The sequence below is a fragment of the Xyrauchen texanus genome, chromosome 5, assembly GCF_025860055.1.
Source record: "Xyrauchen texanus isolate HMW12.3.18 chromosome 5, RBS_HiC_50CHRs, whole genome shotgun sequence".
NCBI classification, from domain to species: Eukaryota; Metazoa; Chordata; class Actinopteri; order Cypriniformes; family Catostomidae; genus Xyrauchen; species Xyrauchen texanus.
In genome coordinates, this window is record NC_068280.1 from 3,546,567 (window position 1) to 3,570,629 (window position 24,063).

General features: G+C 40.4%; 1 protein-coding gene across 10 annotated transcripts in view; it reads right to left on the minus strand.

Annotated features, from left to right (window-relative positions):
• inpp4b (inositol polyphosphate-4-phosphatase type II B) overlaps nt 1-24,063 on the minus strand; it is a 156,981-nt gene that overhangs the window by 76,159 nt on the left and 56,759 nt on the right. For all 10 annotated transcript variants that reach the window (XM_052127595.1, XM_052127604.1, XM_052127593.1 and 7 more), the window contains 3 exons: nt 10,407-10,515; nt 6,779-6,848; nt 2,516-2,663 (listed from right to left, as the gene is read on the minus strand). In XM_052127595.1, the coding sequence (XP_051983555.1) occupies nt 2,516-2,663; nt 6,779-6,848; nt 10,407-10,515 (327 nt within the window). The remainder of the gene's footprint in view (nt 1-2,515; nt 2,664-6,778; nt 6,849-10,406; nt 10,516-24,063) is intronic.

A 24,063-nucleotide genomic window follows, 5' to 3' on the forward strand; every position in this document is an offset into this window, starting at 1 on the left:
CGCTGACTATCACACCTGGAATAGGGAGTTCAAATCCAGGGTGTGCTGATTGACTCTGGTCAGGTCTCCTAAGCAACCAAATTGTCCCGGTTACTAGGGAGGGTAGAGTCACATGGGGTAACCTCCTCGTGGTGGTGATTAGTGGTTCTCTCAATGGGGCGTGTGGTGAGTTGTGTGTGGATCGTGGAGAGTAGCATGAGTCTCCACATGCTGTGAGTCTCCGCGGTGTCATGCACAACGAGACACGTGATCAGATGCACGGATTGACGGCCTCAGAAGCGGAGGCAACTGAGACTCATCCTCCGCCACCCGGATTGAGGCTAGTAACCGCGCCACCACGAGGACCTACTAAGTAGTGGAAATTGGGCATTATAAATTGGGAGAAAAGGAGTTTAAAAAAATTTTAAAATGCAATTACAGATATCTATATTTAATTTCTTACTAGTTGAAATTCCAATTGTGCTGCAATGTACTTACTAGTAAAAAAAATTATAATAGCTTTTTTATCAATAATTACTTTGCAAATGCCCATTCCTGGTATCAACAACTGAATTACAACCAGCAAAAATTATCCTTTTTGATATCTGCAATTTGGTTTTCACTAGTGGCAATGTTCATTATTGGGGCGGCTGTGGCTCAGGTGGTAGAGCGGGTCGGCCACTAATCGCAGGGTTGGCGGTTTGATTCCCGGCCCACACGACTCCACGTGCCGAAGTGTCCTTGGGCAAGACACTGAACACCAAGTTGCTCCCAATGGCAGTCTAGCACCTTACATAGCAGCTCTGCCATCATGTGTGTGTGAATGGGTGATTGGGACACAGTGTAAAGCACTTTGAATACCGCTACGGTTAAAAAGGCGCTATATAAGTGCAGACCATTTACCATTTACCAATTTAAGTCATCTGTAATGTACATGGTGTCTGTTATTGTAACCAGTAAGAAAGGCTCACATATCTTTAATTACTCTTCAGTTTATCAATATACAGTGTGAAACACATTTCCAGCTATCTCAAATAATACATCTAGCATGTTATAATTTACTTCATAGATATAACAAATATAATTTGTACTAGTTGTAATTCATTTGTAGATATCAGGAATGGACATGGACTTATCTTTAAATGCATTTTTAACAGGAGTCTATGACATCATTGTGAATTCAACAAGTGAAAAGGCAACAAAAAATGTAAACGATAATTACACTTTCCATATGTATATCAAGAATTAAAGTTTACTAGTGCAAATGGAATTAATGCAAATCAAAATTGTGCATTTTTCACTAGTAGTAATTCCATTATATAATTACATTGAGTGATCACAAACATTTAACTACTGAAAATGTAAATATAGATCTATAATTCATTTCCTTCACATTTAGCTTGCCATAGAGACGGAGGCAAACACATGTAGAGACTATTGCCGTTCTAGCGCGGTCTGCTGCAGAATGACAATACACTCTAATGGCCTTTATACTTGGAACATTCGATGTCCAGTTTTCTTTCACTCATGTTTTGGAAAAATCAAGAAAAGCTACTTTGTGAGTACAGCTTAATTTAACTGCCTTGTACAGGAGCTGAGCAGTAACACACACTGTGCTCTTCAAAAAACATCTATGCACTTTGTTGGTTTGGATTATTGACTGCTGTGCTTCAGAAACCTTTCGACTGAAGCTTTCTTGTGACGCAAAGCCCTTGTTTTTTCACCGTGTGACTCCATATCGCTCAATCTCTTCTACTTTCACTCAGGTAACAACTCTCCAACAATGAGATGGAGGAAACAGAATAAGGGAGGGTAAAAAAATGTAAATAAAAGCCAGAGAGAGTGAGAGATGGATGACTTTGAGTGTGCAGACCGGCACTCTTCTTTGAAGTGTTAAACTTCCTTGAATAATTTAGCGTAGGCTAAGTATAGCTCTATAACAGACATTTCCATCTTTGAAATAAACTCTTGCTGGAGAAGCACACGGCATCTCGCATTTAATGGCTTTTGTCTGCCATTCATTTCTCCAACAACTGCAGCTTACCCTAAACCTACGGTCGAACCATTTCCTCTAGCAGAGGGAAGTTAGTCACGATACTTGAGTCACCGTCAAGAGGTAACCAAGCCTCCATTGTTTAATAAATAAATTCGGTCATTATTTACTCACCCTCATGTTGTTCCAAACCCACATGACTTAACATGAAATAAGTTCAACGACAGCCTCAGTCACCATTTACTCTCATTACAGTATATTGAAAAAAGATGTAATGAAAATGAATGGTGACTGAGACTGCCTAACATCTTTCTAGTTTTTGAACAACATGAGGGTGAGTAAATGATGACATAAATTTCATTTTGGGGTGAACTATGCCTTTAAAATGATCAGCAATAACTGGAATATCCCAACAAGACCAGGACATTTTCAATAACAATAAAAAGGATGAAAACGAAACTGAATCAACCCTGTTACATCCTTCACTACCGTCTCCTCGGGTCTGTCCCAGTCGTCAACTCTGATGAGCTGATGAGGTCTCACCTGCAGGTGTCCTCTTTAATGTAGAGGGTGATGAGCTGTTTGGGGATGCTGAAGGACAGTGTGCACTCCGCCATCTGCTCCCGAACCAACATCCATTTACTGTCCACCGTCTGAAACCGGTACACCTTACACACGGCATTCTTAAACACTGAGGGAGAGACAGAAAGAGTGAAAGAGAGATTTATAAAACGTCCACACTGACAGAAATCTGCAGCGACAAAGTGACTCATAAAAATAATAAAATTAAAATAAATATATATATATGACTGTTGTGGTCTCTATGAACTAAAACAATTTAGCGTACATTTTTGGACATGAGGGTGAGTAGATCATATTTTAATCGTCATGTTGGGTGAACTATTCCTTTAAAGCACACAGGTTACCTTTGTTTAGTTAATAATGCATATGTGTTTCAAAAAGGTGTAGACTGCATTAATATAGCTCACCAATTCCACCCTGTTACAAAAGTTATGAAAACTATCAAACTATTTAATACATGTATAATACAATGGCAAAAATAATATGTGAACCCTTTAGAATTAGCTGGTTTTCTGCATTAATTGGTCATAAAATGTGATCTCATCTTCATCAAAGTCACAAGTATAGACAAACACAATGAACTTAAGTCAACAACACACAAACAATTATAATCGTTCATGTCTTTATTGAACACATCACATTAAACATTCACAGTGCAGTGGAAAGGCTAAAGACGTCAACAAAAGCTAATTAAAGTCAAGGATTTTCAAACCTGGCATCCAATTAATGGACCGTGATTGGAGGTGTAAGGTTAGAGCTACTTTGACTTATAAAAAGCCCTCACATTTTTGAGTTTGTTTTTCACAAGAAGCATCTGCTGACGTGGACCATGCCTCGCAAAAAAAAAAAGATCTTAATAGACCTATGATCAAGAATTGTTGCTTTGCATGAAGCTAGAAAGAGTCACAAAGTTATCTGGAAGAGTTTAGATATTCATCTGTCCACAGTTGGACATATTGTCTATAAATGGAGATGATTTAGTACTATAGGTACTCTCACTAGAAGTGGCCGTTAGATATTCATCTGTCCACAGTTGGACATATTGTCTATAAATGGAGATGATTTAGTACTATAGGTACTCTCTCTCTAGAAGTGGCCGTTAGATATTCAACTGTCCACAGTTAGACAAACTGTCTATAAATGGAGATGATTTAGTACTATAGGTACTCTCTCTAGAAGTGGCCGTTAGATATTCATCTGTCCACAGTTAGACAAACTGTCTATAAATGAGATGATTTAGTACTATAGGTACTCTCTCTAGAAGTGGCCGTCCAGTCAAGATGACTCAAAGGGAACACCACAGAATGATCAATGAGGTATAGATGAACACTAGAGTGACAGATAAAGACTTGAAGGAATCATTGGAACTGGTTAACATCTCTGTTCATGAGTCTACTGTACGGAAAACATTAAACAGGTGTGTGTTCATGGCAGGACACCGTGAAGGAAGCCGCTGCTTTCCAACAAAACACATTGCTGCGCACCTGAAGCATGCCAAAGACCAAGGGCACCGCATAACAACATGAAAACCTACAGGATAGTGTTACGGTTGCTGTGCACCAGCTGAAGCTCAGTGAAAGTTGAGTGACACACCAGGACAGTGACCTTAAACATTAAAGTAAATACACTACAGAATGGCTTTAAAAAACAGGAAATCCACCTTTTGGAGAGGCCCAGTCGGCACCCAGACATTAACCTAATAGAGATGTTGTGGCATGACCTCAAGAGAGCCGTTCACACCAGACATCCTAAGAATATGGCTGAACTGAAGCAGTTCTATAAGGACGAATGGTCCAAAATTCCTTCTGAACGTACTGCAGGTCTAATCCGCAGCTACTGGAAATGTTTGAATATTGGTGCCAAAGGACGATCAACCAGTTATAAAATCCAAGGGTTCATTTACTTTTTCCACAGCACTGTGAATGTGTTGTTTGCTTAAGCACATTGTGTTTTATACTTGTGACATTGATGAAGATGAGATCACATTTTATGACCAATTAATGCAGAAAACCAGCTAATACAAAGGGTTCACATACTTTTTCTTGCCACTGTATGTATGTATATATATATATATATATATATATATATATATATATATATATATATATATATATACATATACACATACACACACTCACACACGCGCACACACACGCACGCACACACACACACACACGCACGCACACGCACGCACGCACACACAATTATATATTGTCGTCAAAACATCATGTAGAGAAAGGTATTTCTGTGAGAGTAAAACTGAGGTTATAGAGACAGAGAGACAGATGGCTGAGTGACCTCCAGAGGGTTACTGCACGTAAACTCCCTCATCCAGCGCTGTTTGCCAGAGAAGAGGATTAACCTCTGACTCCACCCTCCTGTCTGATCTCTAATCTGATGGCCAATCAGATTGCAGTATCTCTGCCTGCTCAAGCTCTTAGGGAAATTACTTTGCATTGCATTTGTGTTAAAGTAAATCAGATGTCCAGGGTTGGGTGTGGGGAGAGATTTCATTAGTCTTAGCGCTGTCGTGGGGACGGACACATTTTGACAAACAGCAGTGAGACTAAAATGAAAGTCTTGGTTTGACATTCAATGCGGTTTCAGATCCGTCAACAAATAATCAATGAGAAACATTCGATAGTAAAACAGACTCAAGTTACTCTCAAGTAGCGTTCAACACCCTGGAATCTGTAAACCTCTTGCATGATTTGTTTGTAGATGCCACTTGGTTTGGTATTATTTATCTAATGTAATGAGATTCAGACTATATGGACAAAAGTATTGGGTTACACATCTTAATCATTGAATTCAGGTGTTTCATTCAGTCCCATTGCCACAGGTGTATAAAATCAAGCACCTAGCCATGCAGTGTGCCTTTACAAACATTTGTGAAAGAATGAGTCGTTCTAAAGAGCTCACTGAATTGGAGCGTGGTACTGTAATGGGATGCCACCATTGCAACAAGCCAGTTCGTGAAATTTCTTCCCTACAAGATATTCCACGATCAACTCTAAGTGGTATTATTGCAAAGTGGAAGCATTTAGGAGCCACAGCAACTCAAAAAAGAGCGTGGTCGCAGAGTGCTGAGGCGCACAGTGCTTGAAAGTCGCCAACGTTCCAGATCTCCTCTGTGCGCCAGGAACTTCATGGCATGCTGTATGCAAGCCTTACATCACCAAGTACAATGCCCGCATGCCGCCACTGGACTGTGGAGCGGTGCAAACGTGTTCTGTGGAGTGACGAATCACGCTTCCCTATCTGGCAGTCTGATGGACGAGTCAGGGTTTGGCAAATGCCAGGAGAACGTTTCCTGCCTGACTGCATTGTGCCAACTGTAAAGTTTGGTGGAGGAGGGATAATGCTCTGGGGTTGGCCTAGGCCCCTTAGTTCCACTGAAGGGAAATGTTAATGGTAAATGGTCTGCACTTATATAGCGCCGTTTTAACCTTAACGGTATTCAAAGCGCTTTACACTGTAACACATTCACCCGTTCATACACACATTCATACACCAATGGCATGCAAGGTGCTAGCCATTGGGAGCAACTTGGGGTTCAGTGTCTTGCCCAAGGGCACTTCGGCATGTGGAGTCATGTGGGCCGGGATTCGAACCACCAATCCTGCGATTAGTGGCCGACCCGCTCTACCACCTGAGCCACAGCCGCCCCAATAATGCCAAGACATTTTGGAAGATTCTACGCTTCCAATGTTGTGGAACAGTTTGGGGAAGGCCCTTTTCTGTTCCAGCATGACTGTACCCCAGTGCACAAAGCAAGGTCCATAAAGGCATGGTTGGAAGAGTTTGGTGTGGAAGAACTTAACTGGCCCACACAGAGCCCTGACCTCAACCCTATCGAACACGTTTGGGATGAACTAGAACGGGGATTGCGAGCCAGACCCTCTCGTCCAACATCAGTGTCTGACCTCACAAATGCTCTTCTGGAAGAATGGGCAAAAATTCCAACAGACACACTCCAAAATCTTGTAGAAATCCATCCCGGAAGAGTGGTATCTGTTATAGCTGCAAAGCAGGGACCAACTCGATATGAATGCCTATAGATTTAGAATGGGATGTCATAAAGGCTCCTGTAGGTGTAATGTGTAGGTGTCCCAATGCATTTGTCCATACAGTGCAAGTGTCAAAAAGTGTTGAAATTTAGCAATATTGATGAATAAATGCATTTAAATGAACCACAAAATAGTAACGATTTCATAAACTCACCAGCATTCATCATTGGTCCGTTATCAATGTCATTCATTTTTCCATGTGATGACTCGTACACCAGTGTGCACTGTGGTTAAAAAACAAAAACAGGAATTCGTATTAATATTAGCAGCAAGGACATTCGTCTCTAGGGATGCTCGCAATATTTATCAGACAATTATTGACCAAATTAAAACCCACATTTTAAAAATGTATCCAAATTAATACAATTCTTATATTTTTTTATATTTGGTCAATGGGACATGAAATCAAAGAGCTGACGAAAATGCCTCGTGCCTCTATCTCTCTCTCTTGTCTCGTGAGCCAAACAACCGTTGACAAGCTGTCTCCTGCACCAGTGCTTTGATTATAGTGGACTTCCGTCAGTATCCCAGTGCACCAATGTAAGCCACAGAGGAGCAATACGCTAAAAACACTGATGCTCCATCAACTTGAGCGAGCCGCCCTGCAGCGCTAACACCTTAATCAATTTAAATTCACACCCTGCATCAGTGTTTAACACTATGACAGATGACTCTTCACGTCTCATTACATCTTACATCCTTGGATGGGCCTGCAGAAGTGTCAAGACAGTTATTGGCACACAGCTCTAAAAAAAACCCAAAAGATGTTCATTTTTAAGAAATATAAAGCAATGGTCACCATTGAAATGTCATGTTCTGTACTCGAAATAATTCCCTATTGCCTATATAGTGCACTATTTGTTGTGTCAGAGCGTTTTAACGTGTTGTCTGAATTTGTATTAAAATTTTCTTCCCTATTTGCTACACATATAGCAAGAAGAGAAAAAGAAGAGTAAAAGAAAAAAAACACTTATAGGTTTTCAAAGATCTTTCAAAGCATTTATGATGACTGGATACAAATAAATCATTCCGATTCAAAAGAATGATTCACCGACATATTGGACACCACAACGTCTTGCGAGCACATTTCTCACTATACAAGTGCAATATCTACTCATGAAATATTTTAAAGCAGAGAAAAGCTTGAAAAATACATTTCACTATTGAAATTTCTATTGACTTTTGAGATTGTATCAATTTTCATGTTTTTTCCAAGTTTGAAAAACAATATTTCCATGACTTTTTTGGTTTCCACAGTCATGGAAAACCTGGAAATATCAGAGAATTAAAAAAATTTGTAAAAGAAATGTATATGTATATGTATATATGTATGTATATATATATTAAATAAAATGTAATACAATTGAATTAAACAGCTTTCAAGTCTTTATTTCATGCTGGAATATGGAAAAAAAATATTCATATTGAAATATAATGAAACAAAGATGACAATTAATAATTGATAAATATAGTGATACATATTGGTATATAATATTGGGAATACATACATTAAATTTAAGTTTATAATTATCATAATTATTATTTTTATTTCATAGTTACATTATCATTATCACCAAAGTACATTTAAAATAAAGTATAAAGGCCAAAAAGTTACAAAAATGCTGCTCCACTCATTTCCCCGATAACGTGAACTATGTGGCATTCACTATATATATATATTAGGGCTGTCGATTTAACAGTTTAATTCAGTGCGATTAATTTGACTAAAAATAACATGTTAAAAAAATTTACGTCATTAATCACAATGCCCACGGACTGTAATATGGAAGATTCCAGAGAAATGCAAGCTTGTAGTACCACCTGTTTACTCCAGGGGGCAGTAAGTGACATTTAGGCTGTATGAGCAACACACAGTTTATACAGTGAAGAAACACTTCAGTAGCAACAACACAAACATGAGTTACATTCTTGACACGACGCACCCGAGACGCTACACAAGCATGTCTGAGGTGTAAATTGACGGTCCTTAAACAAGCCCTCATAATAAATCTCCAACTGATTGACAAATTCACTTGTGTAATGGATTGATGTGAATTGTATGCTAATGATTGACTTATGATCAATAATATGGTAGTAAACAATACATTGTATTCTAAAGCCGCTTTTTGTATCTTATCAATGATGAACTCTTCTGCCACAAGAATGTAATGCATTTTAATTATCTGATTATTTGTATATATATATATATATATATATATATATATATATATATATATATATATATATATATATATATATATATATATATACACATATACACACTCAACTAAAGGATTATTAGGAACACCTGTTCAATTTCTCATTAATGCAATTATCTAATCAACCAATCACATGGCAGTTGCTTCAATGCATTTAGGGGTGTGGTCCTGGTCAAGACAATCTCCTGAACTCCAAACTGAATGTCAGAATGGGAAAGAAAGGTGATTTAAGCAATTTTGAGCGTGGCATGGTTGTTGGTGCCAGACAGGCCTGTCTGAGTATTTCACAATCTGCTCAGTTACTGGGATTTTCACGCACAACCATTTCTAGGGTTTACAAAGAATGGTGTGAAAACGGAAAAACATCCAGTATGCGGCAGTCCTGTGGGCAAAAATGCCTTGTTGATGCTAGAGGTCAGAGGAGAATGGGCCGACTGATTCAAGCTGATAGAAGAGCAACTTTGCCTGAAATAACCACTCGTTACAACCGAGGTATGCAGCAAAGCATTTGTGAAGCCACAACATGCAGAACCTTGAGGCGGATGGGCTACAACAGCAGAAGACCCCACCGGGTACCACTCATCTCCACTACAAATAGGAAAAAGAGGCTACAATTTGCAAGAGCTCACCAAAATTGGACAGTTGAAGACTGGAAAAATGTTGCCTGGTCTGATGAGTCTCGATTTCTGTTGAGACATTCAGATGGTCGAGTCAGAATTTGGCGTAAATAGAATGAGAACATGGATCCATCATGCCTTGTTACCACTGTGCAGGCTGGTGGTGGTGGTGTAATGGTGTGGGGGATGTTTTCTTGGCACACTTTAGGCCCCTTAGTGCCAACTGGGCTTCGTTTAAATGCCACAGCCTACCTGAGCATTGTTTCTGACCATGTCCATCCCTTTATGGCCACCATGTACCCATCCTCTGATGGCTACTTCCAGCAGGATAATGCACCATGTCACAAAGCTCGAATCATTTCAAATTGGTTTCTTGAACATGACAATGAGTTCACTGTACTAAAATGGCCCCCACAGTCACCAGATCTCAACCCAATAGAGCATCTTTGGGATGTGGTGGAACGGAGCTTCGTGCCCTGGATGTGCATCCCACAAATCTCCATCAACTGCAAGATGCTATCCTATCAATATGGGCCAACATTTCTAAAGAATGCTTTCAGCACCTTATTGAATCAATGCCACGTAGAATTAAGGCAGTTCTGAAGGTGAAAGGGGGTCAAACACAGTATTAGTATGGTGTTCCTAATAATCCTTTAGGTGAGTGTATATATAGGGAAAAGTAAATAAGTTAACGAATGAGTGATTTCAGACATTTCGTATCTGTTTTATGAACATTCACGTTGTATGGTGTACACAAAGAGACAATGGCAGACCCTGCACTCAAACAAAGATAAGCCTTGACCCACATTCACTTGCAAAGAACAAAGTGAATAACTTCTGAAGCCCACAAATCAAATAAAACCACATCAAACATATGATAGACACTGATTGTGTTAGCTGGGACAAGAAGGGTGGCATGTCGTCTGTCACCGCAGCAACGAGTTACCTTCTGGTGCAAGTCAGCAGTAATGTGGTCCACCTCTCCATCTTCAATCTCGCCCATCTTCACCTTGCTCACCACCACTGTGCCCACTGTAGATGAATCATCTGTTGTCCTGAAACAGAGAAGCACACATGACCAAATGTTATGGACCAGCAGTCAGAGATCAAGTTATGCTACTCACAAATTGCGGGTTTGCTATTAGTCCAATATATTTTTTAACTTCTCCATTTTTTTTTATAACAGCCTCTTTGAAAAGTCAGGACTCCATTGTGACAAAACAATCAGCACTAAAAATGTGCTCATCAAACTAACATTTCTAACATTGGGATCCTCAAAATTATGTGCAGAGTAGCAGGTGATAAACAAAGCCAAAAATAGCACAAGGTTTGCCCATTTTTCTCATTTTGCTCATATCATTAATTCTTCTGGTGTTAAAGTATAACACTATCTAGGGATGTCACAAAATATCGATAATTGATTGGCACGTTACTTTATCGATTTATCTTAGATGCATCGATATATTAAAAGCCTTATTTGCATGCTTTCCAATTCACTGAGTTGGCCTTCTGTTTAACAGTCTGGCGTAATAGCATTGGATAACCACAAGAGGGTGATAACCTTTACTAAAGCCGGTCATGATTACACACACACACAAACAGGACGAGCTGATGCAGCACAGCAAATGGCAGTCCAAAGTTACTAAGGTTTTTGAACTTCTTCAAGAATGATCAAAGTGAAGTTGATGAGTTAACAGGATAGTGTATGAAACTGGTGTAATCTTGCAAACTGAATACCAAAGTTTTTACCAAAGGTGTGTTGAGAGAAATTTTGAAAACATGAAGACTAGTATGCAACAAGCATCCCAATTTACAGTAGCCTGTATACACTGATGAGCCAAAACATTATGACCACCCGCCTAATATGCTGTGGGTCCTCTGTGTGCTGCCAAAACAGCACTGACCCACTGAGGCATGGACTCTTCAAGACCCCTGAAGCTGTCCTGTGGTATCTGGCATCAAGACATTAACAACAGATCCTTCAAGTCCCGTAAGTCGTGAGGTGGAGCCACCGTAGACCGGACTTGTTGGTCCAGCACATCCCAGTGCCATGAAGGGGTGTACCTGGTCTGCATTGATGATTAGGTAGTTGGCACATGTCAAATTGACATCCACATGAATGGCCAGACAAAGGGTTTCCCAGCAGGACATTGCCCAGAGCATCACACTCCCTCCACCGGCTTGTCGTTTTCCCATAGTGCATCCTGGTGCCATCACTTCCCCAGATAAAACGCGACTCATTGGACCAGGCAAATTTCTTCCACTGCTCCAAGGTCCAGTTCTGATGCTCACGTTCCCATTGTAGGCACTTTCGACGGTGGACAGGGGTCATCATGGGCACTCTGACCGGTATGTGGCTACGCAGCCCCATACGCAGCATGGTGTGATGCACTGTGTGTTGTGACACATTCCTCCCATAACCATCATTAAAATTGTGACTTGTGCCACAGTAGACCTTCTGTTGTTTCAGACCAGACGAGATAGCCTTCGTTGTTGATTGTTAGCTTACCATCTAATCTACCCAGACCTTGACATGTGGCCTTGTTAGGAGATGATCAACGTTATTCTCTTCACCTGTGAGTGGTCATAATGTTTTGGCCCATCAGTGTATTATATCAATAATCGTCTGGAAATTCTTCTGATTATCGATGCATGAAAAAGCAATCGATCCCAAGCCTAATACTATCTATACTACATCCTACTTATTACCTCACCTTGACAGGATGGTCCAATTTTCTGAATGAGAACTTTACGTTTTTACAGCTTAAACCGTGTCCTAAGCAGACAACATGCGATAAAGTGTAATCTGATTACAAAGTAACACATTACTGTAATCTATTTACTTTTTAGCATGAAAAGTAGTGTAACACATTACATTAAATTCTTCCAATCAGTTCACAGCTATTGACTATTAAGTTAATAACTCAACACATATTCCTAAAATGAATAATACTATTATTGTAGAATACATTTTAAACAGCTACGTTCATATGTGCGTGTGAAAGAGGTTTTAGTAATTAGAAATAAGATTGCTCTAATATAATAGAGTCCCTCTAATATAACTAAAATGCATCTTTTAGAGGTAAGACCAGACATAATTATTCTGACAGCCAGGGATGGCACGTAAAAATGCTTGCCAGAGACTTCCACTTGATATTCTGCGTAAGACATTGATTACGGAGGATTAATCCATTTTTGTGTTTGGACTGAGTAGTAACCAGCCACAGGTTTGGCACAGGAAAATGAAGCCACCAGCCATGACTGTATGCTTGCCAATAGACTTGGAGAGACTCTGAATATTTTGAAGTTATGACTGACCTCAAATTAACTTTGAAGCTCAACTGAATCGTCAAAGAGAGAGAGAGAGAGAGAGAGAGAGAGAGAGAGCTCTTGGCTTTCCAGTCAGCCTTTAGAAGCGCATTGGCAAATTACCCATCCATGAACATGTCCTAGACAAATCCAATTGGCCCAGGGTCTCTTTATGACAACAGTAAATCAAAGAGCTTTGTTATAGGAAGAGCTGGCTATGTATTGTTAATAAATCTGAATACCTGGACAGTGACCATAAAGAGATCTAGGCTAAACAGTTGCGCCATTTTTGCACACGGTATTTCAGTTTCATCCATTTCACAAACGACCCACAATCCAAATTAACCAGCCGCTGAATGCACTTAAACAGCATTGTGGCATGAGTATATATAAGAAGACATTCGTCATGTTTCCAACCAAGTTATACATTTAATTTATGCAAAAAATCGGAATATCCGATGTACTTCATGTTAGCTAGCGTTTAGCAGTAAATGCCTTATTTCTGGGAGCGAAAGCCTGTCAGACAGTTTTTGGGGGTAATATTAGTCAACCATTTTGATGACAGGCTTTGGCATTTCAGAATAACCAGAGAAACATTTGAGATGATGCTATGTGATGATATTGATGATGTTCTGCAAATTACATTGAGGAAAAAGTCACATGACTTTTTATGAGCATCTATACTCCTATATATGCGTTTCAATCATAGTTTATGTGCATGTCTTATCAAATAAAAAAGTATCCACCTCAAGCGAGCGTATACGTTTTAATGCGCATTTTGACGATTTTACTCGCATCTTGCCATTTCCATCCAGCATTATTTATGCATTATCCCAAAATGTGCATTAAAATATGTCATTCTGTCATTCTTTTCACTCTGGGGTAATATTTTTCTACGTAAACAAGTGGCATACAAGTGGAGCACCAATCTACTTTAAAAAAAAAAGAATGCCAGTTTGCATTAAAGCAAAGCCTTTTTTGACAAGTCAGTCCACTAGTGGCCATCTTTGATATACTTTGGGGCAGCTATTTTTCTATGTAAACAAGTGGCATACAAGTGCAGCTCCAAACTACTTTTTTAAAAAAAAAGCAATTTTGCATTTAAGCAAAGTCTTTTTTGACAAGTCAGTCCACTGGCAGCCCTCTTTCATACACTTTGGGGCAGCTATTTGTCTATGTAAACAAGTGGCATACAAGTGGAGCTCCAGTCTACTTAAAAAAAAAAAAAAAAAGCAATTTTGCATTAAAGCAAAGTCTTTTTTGACAAGTCAGTCCACTGGCGGCCATCTTTGATACACTTTGGGGCTATTTGTCTATGTAAACAAGTGGCATACAAGTGGAGCTCCAATCTACTTGAATGGGGAAAGACCAAAATCTCCAAAACAGTTGGTAAAAATTACTATCAAAGGACATACTTCAAATCAGTAGTAAAATCTGACAACACTGGTATCATAAATTATGGTATAAAAAAAAAGTTGAAAAAGCAATTCCCGGCTAAGTATTGCTAATGCTCATGCGCATTCTAGGGTTCATTGACAGAATATGTCTGTATCTAAAAGGTGATTGGCTCTTTTACTGTAAGGCGGGACTTCCTTTCCAAATCCATTGACAATTGGGTGTTCCAATTTCTCCCATTCATTTTAATTGAAGTGGCTCGACTCTGCTAAATATACTCTGATTAGAGTCAACATGAAACGCCATTTGCAACCTATATTAATTTCATAATTTGACAGACTTTCCAAGTTAACCGTGTTCTTTCCTGTCTAGCCAAATTAAATTATTGTCTTGTGTCTTTGATGACAGCAAAATGCTGTCATGTCAACGGCCCACATTTACAGCACACTAAAGTCCAATTGCAGTGTAAGAGAGGGCAGAAGAGAGATCAGCACTGTTGGGTGTTGGGCTCATAAATCTCCTCATACAGAATAACAAGACTTGATGATTTTTGATGCCTTTAAATTCACAGCTGCCTCTGACACAATTCTCCACTGTGACTACGAATGCAGTCAATTAAGCTGAGCAAAATTAATATTTCTCTCTCTCTCTCTCTCTCTCTCTCTCTCTCTCACACACACACACACACACACACACACACACACACACACACACACACTCCGAAAATATATTTCTCTCTCTTTATTTTGAGCTTGAGGGCATTTCAAAGACACAACACTCTGCTCATAGAGAGTATCCGATAGCCAAGAAAGTGGTGCCACTCAATTCGCCTTGCCACAAAAGAACTGAAGTAGGTTAAAAGTGTGCATGATATTCAAGACGGAGAAAGTTGTTAAAAGCTAGACGGCGAGTGACATTGAAAAATAAATACTTGAATGGTATGCATGAAACCAAGAGCATATCTACAGCAAACAAGGAGAGATCACAGGTGAATACCTGAAAAGAAGTCTCTTGTACTCTCTTTATTCCCGCTCCGTACGGGACTCAAACCGACGTCTCCGGCGTGGGAGGCGGGTGCGCCAACGAGGAGGCTAAAGGCAACAACCTCTAGCGTCAGTCGCTAGTGCACCTCTTGAGGTCAGGAGAGAGAGGTTTACACACTGCACACCTATCTACCAGCTGGCTCCCGTTACACTCACCCCCCTATACCTCACTCCCATCCGGGTCACGGCACCATTGTAACCGGATGGGAGTGGACGGGACTCGAACCGACGTCTCCGGCGTGGGAGAGGGTGCTCTAACAAGGAGGCTAAAGGCTACAGCCTCTAGCGTCAGTCACTAGTGCACCTCTTGAGGTCAGGAGAGTGAGGTTTAGACACTGCACAGTATTATAGATGTTGTAGATGTTTCCCCAGTGGCCGATTTTTTACATTAGCAATACATATTCAACAGCATTTACAACCTTATTCAAATTGCACAGTAGCTCAACTGATAGAGCGTTGCACTTTCAATGCAAAGGACCAGGGTTTGAGTCGGCACTTGAGCCGAACTGCTTCAGCAATTTCGTTTTTTATCTCACACTTGCTTTTTGTGACACTGTCAGTCAGGTTTAAGGTTTAGGGTAGGGAGGTTTAAATTCTCAATAGAGCATTAACCTTAAAAACATCATCTGTTTGGGAAAAAATGTAACTCCCTTTTAGCGCCACATAGTGGACATTTAACCTCGTAACTGCCGCAATACGTGTAAGGAACAAAGTCATTTCATTTTGCAAAAGATATTTTCATGAGATATGGCTGAGATTGTGTGCGTTTTTAAGGCGCCATGGAGTGGTGGTGGCGTAGTGGGCTAAAGCACGTAACTGGTAATCAGAAGGTCGCTGATTCGATCCCCACTGCCACCACCATTGTGTCCTTGAGTAAGGCACTTAACTCCAGGTTGCTCCGGGGGGGGATTGTCCCTGTAATAAGTGCACTGTAAGTCGCTTTGGATAAAAGCGTCTGCCAAATGCATAAATGCCATCAGCCAAGCAGCATTGTCTGGACGGTATTTTCCTGCGGCTCCTCAAAACGGAGCACTCAAAGCCAGCATGCAAGATGGCGCAGTGTGCTGAGCAAATTGCATTTTATGCTACTGTTTGTGCGCGGGTTTGCGCGTCACCTGATTTACATAATTCCTTTGTGAATCAGGTGCTAAAACAACAAACAGTGCTATTAGCAATAGCGCAATTCATTCTTAAGGCCAAGTTTTCTGCATGCCACTACATTTCGCGCACAGTTTGTGTGACGCAAATTTTGGTTCGAGCGCATTGTACGCCTGAATTATGTAGGAAACACTGGTATGTGCGTACTGTCTGCGTGCAGCTGCGTTTTTCTAGACACGTGGACAGTTCGCATCTGTGCGCGAGTTCTGTATGTGCGACTGGTGTTGGGCTCGTTGTCATGGTGCATACTTTGAAAGGCTGAGCGCTAGACTGTGTGCGAGATGGAACGGCTTGCAGGAAAACGAAGTAAACGCTAGTCTTTAGTACATTTAGATTAGTCCGTTATTATCTCAAGTGTTGCTCAAGAGATGCCACACATGTGGCACAGCTGTACACATGTGTGGACACTGTATTTTGGCTTTGCTATACGCAACGCATAATTTAATTTCATTTAAATCAACTGATCTGAGCTCAGGACAATCTGGGCTGTCGGTAAAGGGTTCAACTGTCGGCATCCAGAATCATGTGACAAAACAACATGGTGCTGACCACAGCAGAGTTTGTCTTTGAGAGGAATGCCAACCAAACTACATCTGATAAGAAACCTAATTATGTTTTTTACAATGAAACCTACTTGAGTCAAAAGATTAGAGTCTCTAGTTTCATCCAACATGCCATTTATTTGGCATCCTATATCTCTCCTATAACTGTTCTGAGACCAGTGCAGACAGACAGCATACTGGGGGTTAAGTCATTCACTAAATAGGGGGCAAGGGAGCATCCTATATCTCTCCTATAACTGTTCTGAGACCAGTGCAGACAGACAGCACACTGGAGGTTAAGTCATTCACTAAATAGGGAGCAAGGGAGCATCCTATATCTCTCCTATAACTGTTCTGAGACCAGTGCAGACAGACAGCACTCTGGGGGTTAAGTCATTCACTAAATAGGGGGCAAGGGAGCATCCTATATCTCTCCTATAACAGTTCTGAGACCAGTGCAGCACTCTGGGGGTTAAGTCATTCACTAAATAGGGAGCAAGGGAGCATCCTATATCTCTCCTATAACTGTTCTGAGACCAGTGCAGACAGACAGCACTCTGGGGGTTAAGTCATTCACTAAATAGGGGGCAAGGGAGCATCCTATATCTCTCCTATAACTGTTCTGAGACCAGTGCAGACAGACAGCTCTCTGGAGGTGAAGTCATTCACTAAATAGGGAGCATCCTATAGCTGTCCTATGAATCCATGTGCATTAAATCCAAAATGTCAATAAAATGTTCCGTCATTTATGCTGCAGGTGATGTTTGAATCACTCAACGTGATTGGCAGACGAAGATAATCAGTACTTCGATTCAGAATTTCACAACCACATATGTGGACATGCATTTTTAGGAAAACTATTTGCACTAGATTTTTTTTTGTGCATGCATATTAGGTGCTACTAGTTACAAATCAGAAAGAGAAATGGAAAATGCACACAGCAGTCACGCTCGGGTTGAGAAGATACATTTTCACCTCACCTGCTGAGAAATATTGCTCCAATTTTTGACCCACATAAAAAGCTGGACGGGGCTAAAAATAGTTGGCTGATTTTATGATTTGTCTGTAATGACAATGGAGTAATGATGGCATAAATTTTGAGACGACGAGAGAGAGAGAGAGCGCGAGACGGTGATGTTCTGGATCCCTGATGTAAATGAATGAGCTCTTTTCCTTTCATTCTTCCCATGACTCAGCAGTAATTGCATTTGGATGGCTGTCTGAATCAGTGAGTCGGCACTGAGCTTTTGAATAGAAAGTGGTCGAGATCGACTGAGCAGATGGTTGTTTTGGAGACATTCCAGTCTTTTCTAGACATACACTCACACACACTCAACAGCCATTCATGAATAGGAACAACCAGAGAACCTGGTGCTATTTTTTACTTTTGGACATACACAATTAAAAATGAAATCACTGGACAACAGTGATGTAAACTGGCAGATTTTTGGCTGTTTTGAGATTATCAACATGGGCCAATGGCCTGATTGGCCGACTGACCTTAGACAATAGACTTTAGTCCACATCACAGGCCATGAACCTCTTATAAATGCCCCTTTTAGGGTGGAATCAAAAACACGCTGATTTTTTCAAAGTCATGTTGTATTTGCATGCTCTGGCGGAGGAAAAGGATGTTTCACAGCCATTTATATATTCTCTTATTATTACTCTTTATTAAAGAGGGCAGCTCATTGATGCCGCTGAGCTCTTTGAAAGGTCAGTCGTCAGTTGATTTCTGAACGCTGTTGAAATCATGACCTCAAACGAGGTCATGTTATGATGTTGGTGTCAGAAGAGTCAGTGCTATAACGATGTATTACACAATCAATGTTTCACTCCAGAAAAGTGGTGTGCTTTTTAAAAGGGGACTTGAGAAATTGATCAGTCTGTTTACGTCTGGTGGTTATCACAAGGACTTGCCCTAATAATAATCCACCCATGTATAATTCATATATATTTAGCTTAAGGGAAATTAAGCCTACTTTGCTTTTAATTTGTGCTAATTTAAAGGTAAAAATCATAATACAATAGAGTACAATATAAAAAAATCTGAATATTGCTTAGTTAAAATTAAGCCTATTTTTAGGACCATTAACATTTGAAAAAAAATCATTAAAAATAAATAAATTATAAAAAAAAAAAAAATGGCATATACCATTTAAATTGTATACTATTTTTACAAAATGGTACTTGTGTTGTACTGCCTTTAATATGAGCTGATTTCAAAAGTCATAATATATACAGTGGCATTTAAAAGTATGTGAACCCTTTGTATTAGTTAGTTTTATGCATTAATTGGTCATAAAATGTGATCTCATCTTCATCAAGGTCACAAGTTTAGACAAACACAATGAACTTAAGCCAACAACACACAAACAATTATAATCTTTCATGTCTTTATTGAACACATCACATTAAACATTCACAGTGCAGTGGAAAAAGTAAGTGAACCCTTGGATTTAATAAAAGATCCTTCTCTGGCAGCAATTACCTCAACCGAGCATATCCAGTAGTTGCACAACGTTCAGAAGGAATTTTGGACCATTCTTACAGAACTGCTTCAGCTCAGACATATTTTTAGGAGGTCTGGTGTGAACGGCTCTATTGGGGTCATGCCACAGCATCTCTATAGTGTTTAGGTCAGGGCTCTGACTGGGCCACTCCAAAAAAAAATCTTTTTTTGAAGCCATTCTGTAGTGTATTTACTTTGATGTTCAAGGTCATTGTCCTGCTGCATCACCAAACTTTCACTGAGCTTCAGCTGGTGCACAGCAACCCTAGGATATCTTCATTAACTTGGGAACACATTTTTCCCTCGATAATGACAAGCAGTCCAGGCCCCAAAGCAGCCCCAATTCATGAGGCTCCCTCCACGGTGTCCTGCCATGAACACCACACCTGTTTAATGTTTTCCGTACAGTAGACTCATGAACGGAGATGTTAACCAGTTCCAATGATTCCCTCAAGTCTTTATCTGTCACTCTAGTGTTCATCTTTGCCTCATTGAGCATTCTGCGGTGTTCCCTTTGAGTCATCTGGACTGGACGGCCACTTCTAGTGAGAGTACCTATAGTGCTAAATCATCTCCATTTATAGACAGTTTGTCTAACTGTGCACAGATGAATATCTAAACTCTTCCAGATAACTTTGTAACCCATTTCAGCATTATGCAAAGCAACAATTCTTAATATTAGGTCTTCTTAGATCTCTTTTTTGCAAGGCACGATTCACGTCAGAAGACGCTTCTTGTGAATAGCAAACTCTCGTAAAAACTTGCTTTTTACAAGTCAAAGTAGCTCTAACCCGCACCTCCAATCTTGTTTCTTTAATTGGATACTCTAATTAGCTTTTGTTGACATCATTAGCCTTGACATTCACATACTTTTTCCAACCTACATTGTGAAAGTTTGAATGATGTATTCAATATGTACAAGATTATTGTAAAATAAATTCAGGTAATTCTAAGGGTTCACGTGTGTGTTCTTGCCACTGTACAATATAATACAATAAAATACTGCGTTTATCTAATCTAATGAGAATCACCATAGAAAATAAAAGGAATAAAAAAGCAAACAAACATCTGGACACATTATGCTAAAAATAAAAATTTCATTAATTGTCATGGAACAAAATGGTCTTAATGGTTCTAAAAATAGGCTTATAGTTCATTAAGAAAATAGCCAAATCCGAGAACAACAGTCATCTTATTTCTTACCAGTTTTGTTCTACATAACACAAATAGAAGCTCATTTTCATAGTCTTGCCCTGTGGTTGAAAATGTAAGTATCTCAGGCCAGTCAAAATGTCAACCCAAGACACTTTCCTGCTAAGCAGTGTGAGCAAAAGGCACATATACTATAAATACCCTGTTGTTGTTGGGCTGGACAAAAATAGCTGAAAGGTACGCTGTCGGTCTTTGAAAATAAGGCTTCAAACAGAGGGTTTGGGGACAAGGAATCTTTTAGAAACTCTAAAAGCCTTCACTGTCTAAGAAGAAAATTTCCAACCACACTATTAAAATTTTACATCATGCACATAGATAATGAAGCATTCAAAATGTGGTGGAGTTACCTTGTTTGTGTGATGAAACCACCTTAGAAGTGTATACACCGATGAGCCAAATCATTATAACTACCGACCTAATATGATGTTGGTCCTCCGTGTGCCGCCATATCGCCAAGGCATGGACTCTACAAGAACCCTGAAGGTATCCTGTGATATCTGGCACCAAGACATTAACAGCAGATCCTTCTAAGTCCTGTAAGTTGCGAGGTGGAGCCTGGATTGGACTTATTGGTCTAGCACATCCCACAGACTATTGAGATCTGGGGAATTTGGAGGCCAGGGCAACACCTTGAATTCGTCACCATGTTCCTCAACCCATTCCCAAACAATGTGTGCAGAGTGGCAGGACGCACTATCCTGCTGAAAGTGGCCACTGCCATCAGGGAATACCATTGACATGAAGGGGTGTACCTGGTCAGCAATGATGTTTAGGTAGGTGGCACGTGTCAAGTTGATGTCCACATGAATGGCCGGGTTTCCCAGCTGAACATTGCCCAGAGCATCAAACTCCCTCCACCAGCTTATCGTCTTCCCCCTGTGCATCCTGGTGCCATCACCTTCCCAGGTAAACAGAGCACATGTACACGGCCGTCCATGTGATGTAAAGACAAGGCGACCTTCTTCCACTACTCCACGGTCCAGCTCAGACAACCCGCGTGCCCATTGTAGGCCTTTCGACGGTGAACAGGGGTCATGTTGGGCACTCTGACCGGTCTGCGGCTATGCAGCCCCATACACAACAAGGTGTGATGCACTGTGTTGTGACACATTACTCCCATAACCATCATTACAATTTTTGTGACTTGTGCCACAGTAGACCTTCTGACAGTTCGAACCAGATAGGAGAGCCTTGTTAGGAGATGATCAACGTTATTCACTTCACATATGAGTGGTCATAATGTTTTGGCTCATCAGTGTATATTCCCATACTTTGCACATTTTTCATGCACATTTTGATACACATCCACTCCAGATAAATTATAGTAGATTTTCTCAAAAATTCCCAATATCAAAACATAGTCGCATTCTACTTTTAATTTGCTATTTTTATTAAATATGACCCAATAAGGAAATATTGCAGGTTTCGCAAGATTCACCCAATTACAAGTAAATTTAAACTACTACAGCTGGTATTGACCCATTAGTCCGCAATAAGCCCAGTCAAACAGAAATCATTCACATTTGTGTTTAGAATTTCAGCAACGTATAAGTTACCATAAGTGCAGAACCGGACGTCAGTGGCGGTGTGTATCGTGTGCTGTGGGGTGTCTGTGCTCCAGCAGGGAAGATCTGAGATGTTGATGTGAATCACTGATATTGACAGTCTGGGCTGTTAGCATTCCGCCCGCTCGCTCCTGAAAGTCACCAGGATTACATTCATCAGAGCTGCATCATACCAACACTACAACAGGCATGTCCTCTGACAGCTGCCACTGATCCGCAGTCCATTTGCTCATTATATTACATCAGAGAGGAGAGATTGAAAGAGAGATACTACTGATATAGATATTCAAATGCTAGATATTTAAAAGAGGAAGTTAAAAATTCAGTTTGTGAGTCATTTTCGGCTACACTGGATGCACTGTCTGTTTTGATTCACTAAAAAGAATCGGTTCATAAGAGTCATTTGTGAAACAGAACACACACACCAGCATGTTAATTGGTGGCCGTGTCTTCTAATGGATAATATAGATATAAGTAAAACTTTGGAGTGAGATGCTTTTTAAAAAACACAATTTATATTATGAGCTTCTGAATTATTTTGGGTTTTGCCTGATGAGACTGCAGTGAAGGCCTACAGAGATTTCAAGCCAAAGGGGGAAACACCAGCAACCTTATTAAACACCTTCGGACACACCTCACTTAGATACATATGTACACCTACATATTCATGCGATTATCTAATCAGCCAATTATGTGGCAGCAGTGCAATGCATAAAATCATGCAGATTTTATGTATTGCACTGCTGCCACACGAGTTTCAATAACGTCCGTATGTCATTGTAACGTGTGGTCATCACTCACTTTTATTCATAATTCATCAGGCCCCATTTCTTGTTGAACGAGATCAATGATATGAATGAACGACATGCAGCTCCACCTCCCGGTCTGCAGATCATCATTCACGATGACTGTTTCATTCATGTAAGTTGCGAACGAGTTCACCAGTTCGTTCACAACACAAACAAAATGACCGACTACTTCAGTTAAAGGCTGTATTCATTCAGTGGGTCCAACCAATGACCAGGGCTGGACTGGGAAGAGAAATCGGCCTGGGATTTTACATGGCAACTGGCCCAAAAGTTGTTGAGCGTGCTTATCGTGGCCCATTCGGCACGTTTCACGGTAGACCCACCGGCCCGCTCGGTTCTCCTGCTGGCCAGTCCGCCCCACCCCAAGTGCATCTGCCCACCGGGAAAATACCGGGTATGCCAGATTGCCAGTCCAGCCCTGTCAATGACATGTTCCCACTCTCGAATGCTATTGGCGCACGCTGAAATACAGTTTTTACAAGCATGGCAAAGGAAAACAAATGGAATTTGCATGTGTACAAATGTACGAAGACACTTTAGAAATAGAGTTAATTTTTTACTGTATGTCTTAGTCATGTTTTGAGAATACCTATACACTTGTCTTCAGTGCATTTCACCCATCTTTCCTTGTTTATCACAATTGACTCACATGCCGAACTGAACGAATGACACGTGGGCAAACCAGCATGTGTTTACATAAGAAATCAATGGGAACGGAGTAGACGCAAAAACACGTTCGCTGTGAACGGCCCCTATCTCATCCGTTCGTGAGTGTCTGTGATTGAGAGCGCATGAGCGAAACAAGTTTGGTTGGCCTGTTTATTTTTTCACTAATTACAAATGGACCCAAACCCAGCCTAAAATCCATCAGGTTCTCGGGGTCCCATCAGGCTCAGGTCGGGTTGCAGACCTCTAACCTCCCTACCCTAAACCTAACCAATAGTGTATAAAATTTTGTGGTGCTTTTATGACACAATTTTATGATGCTAACATGTCGACTCACGTGCTCTTCAGGACTCGTACCCCGGTCGTTTGCATCGGAAGTCAGTTTAGCTACC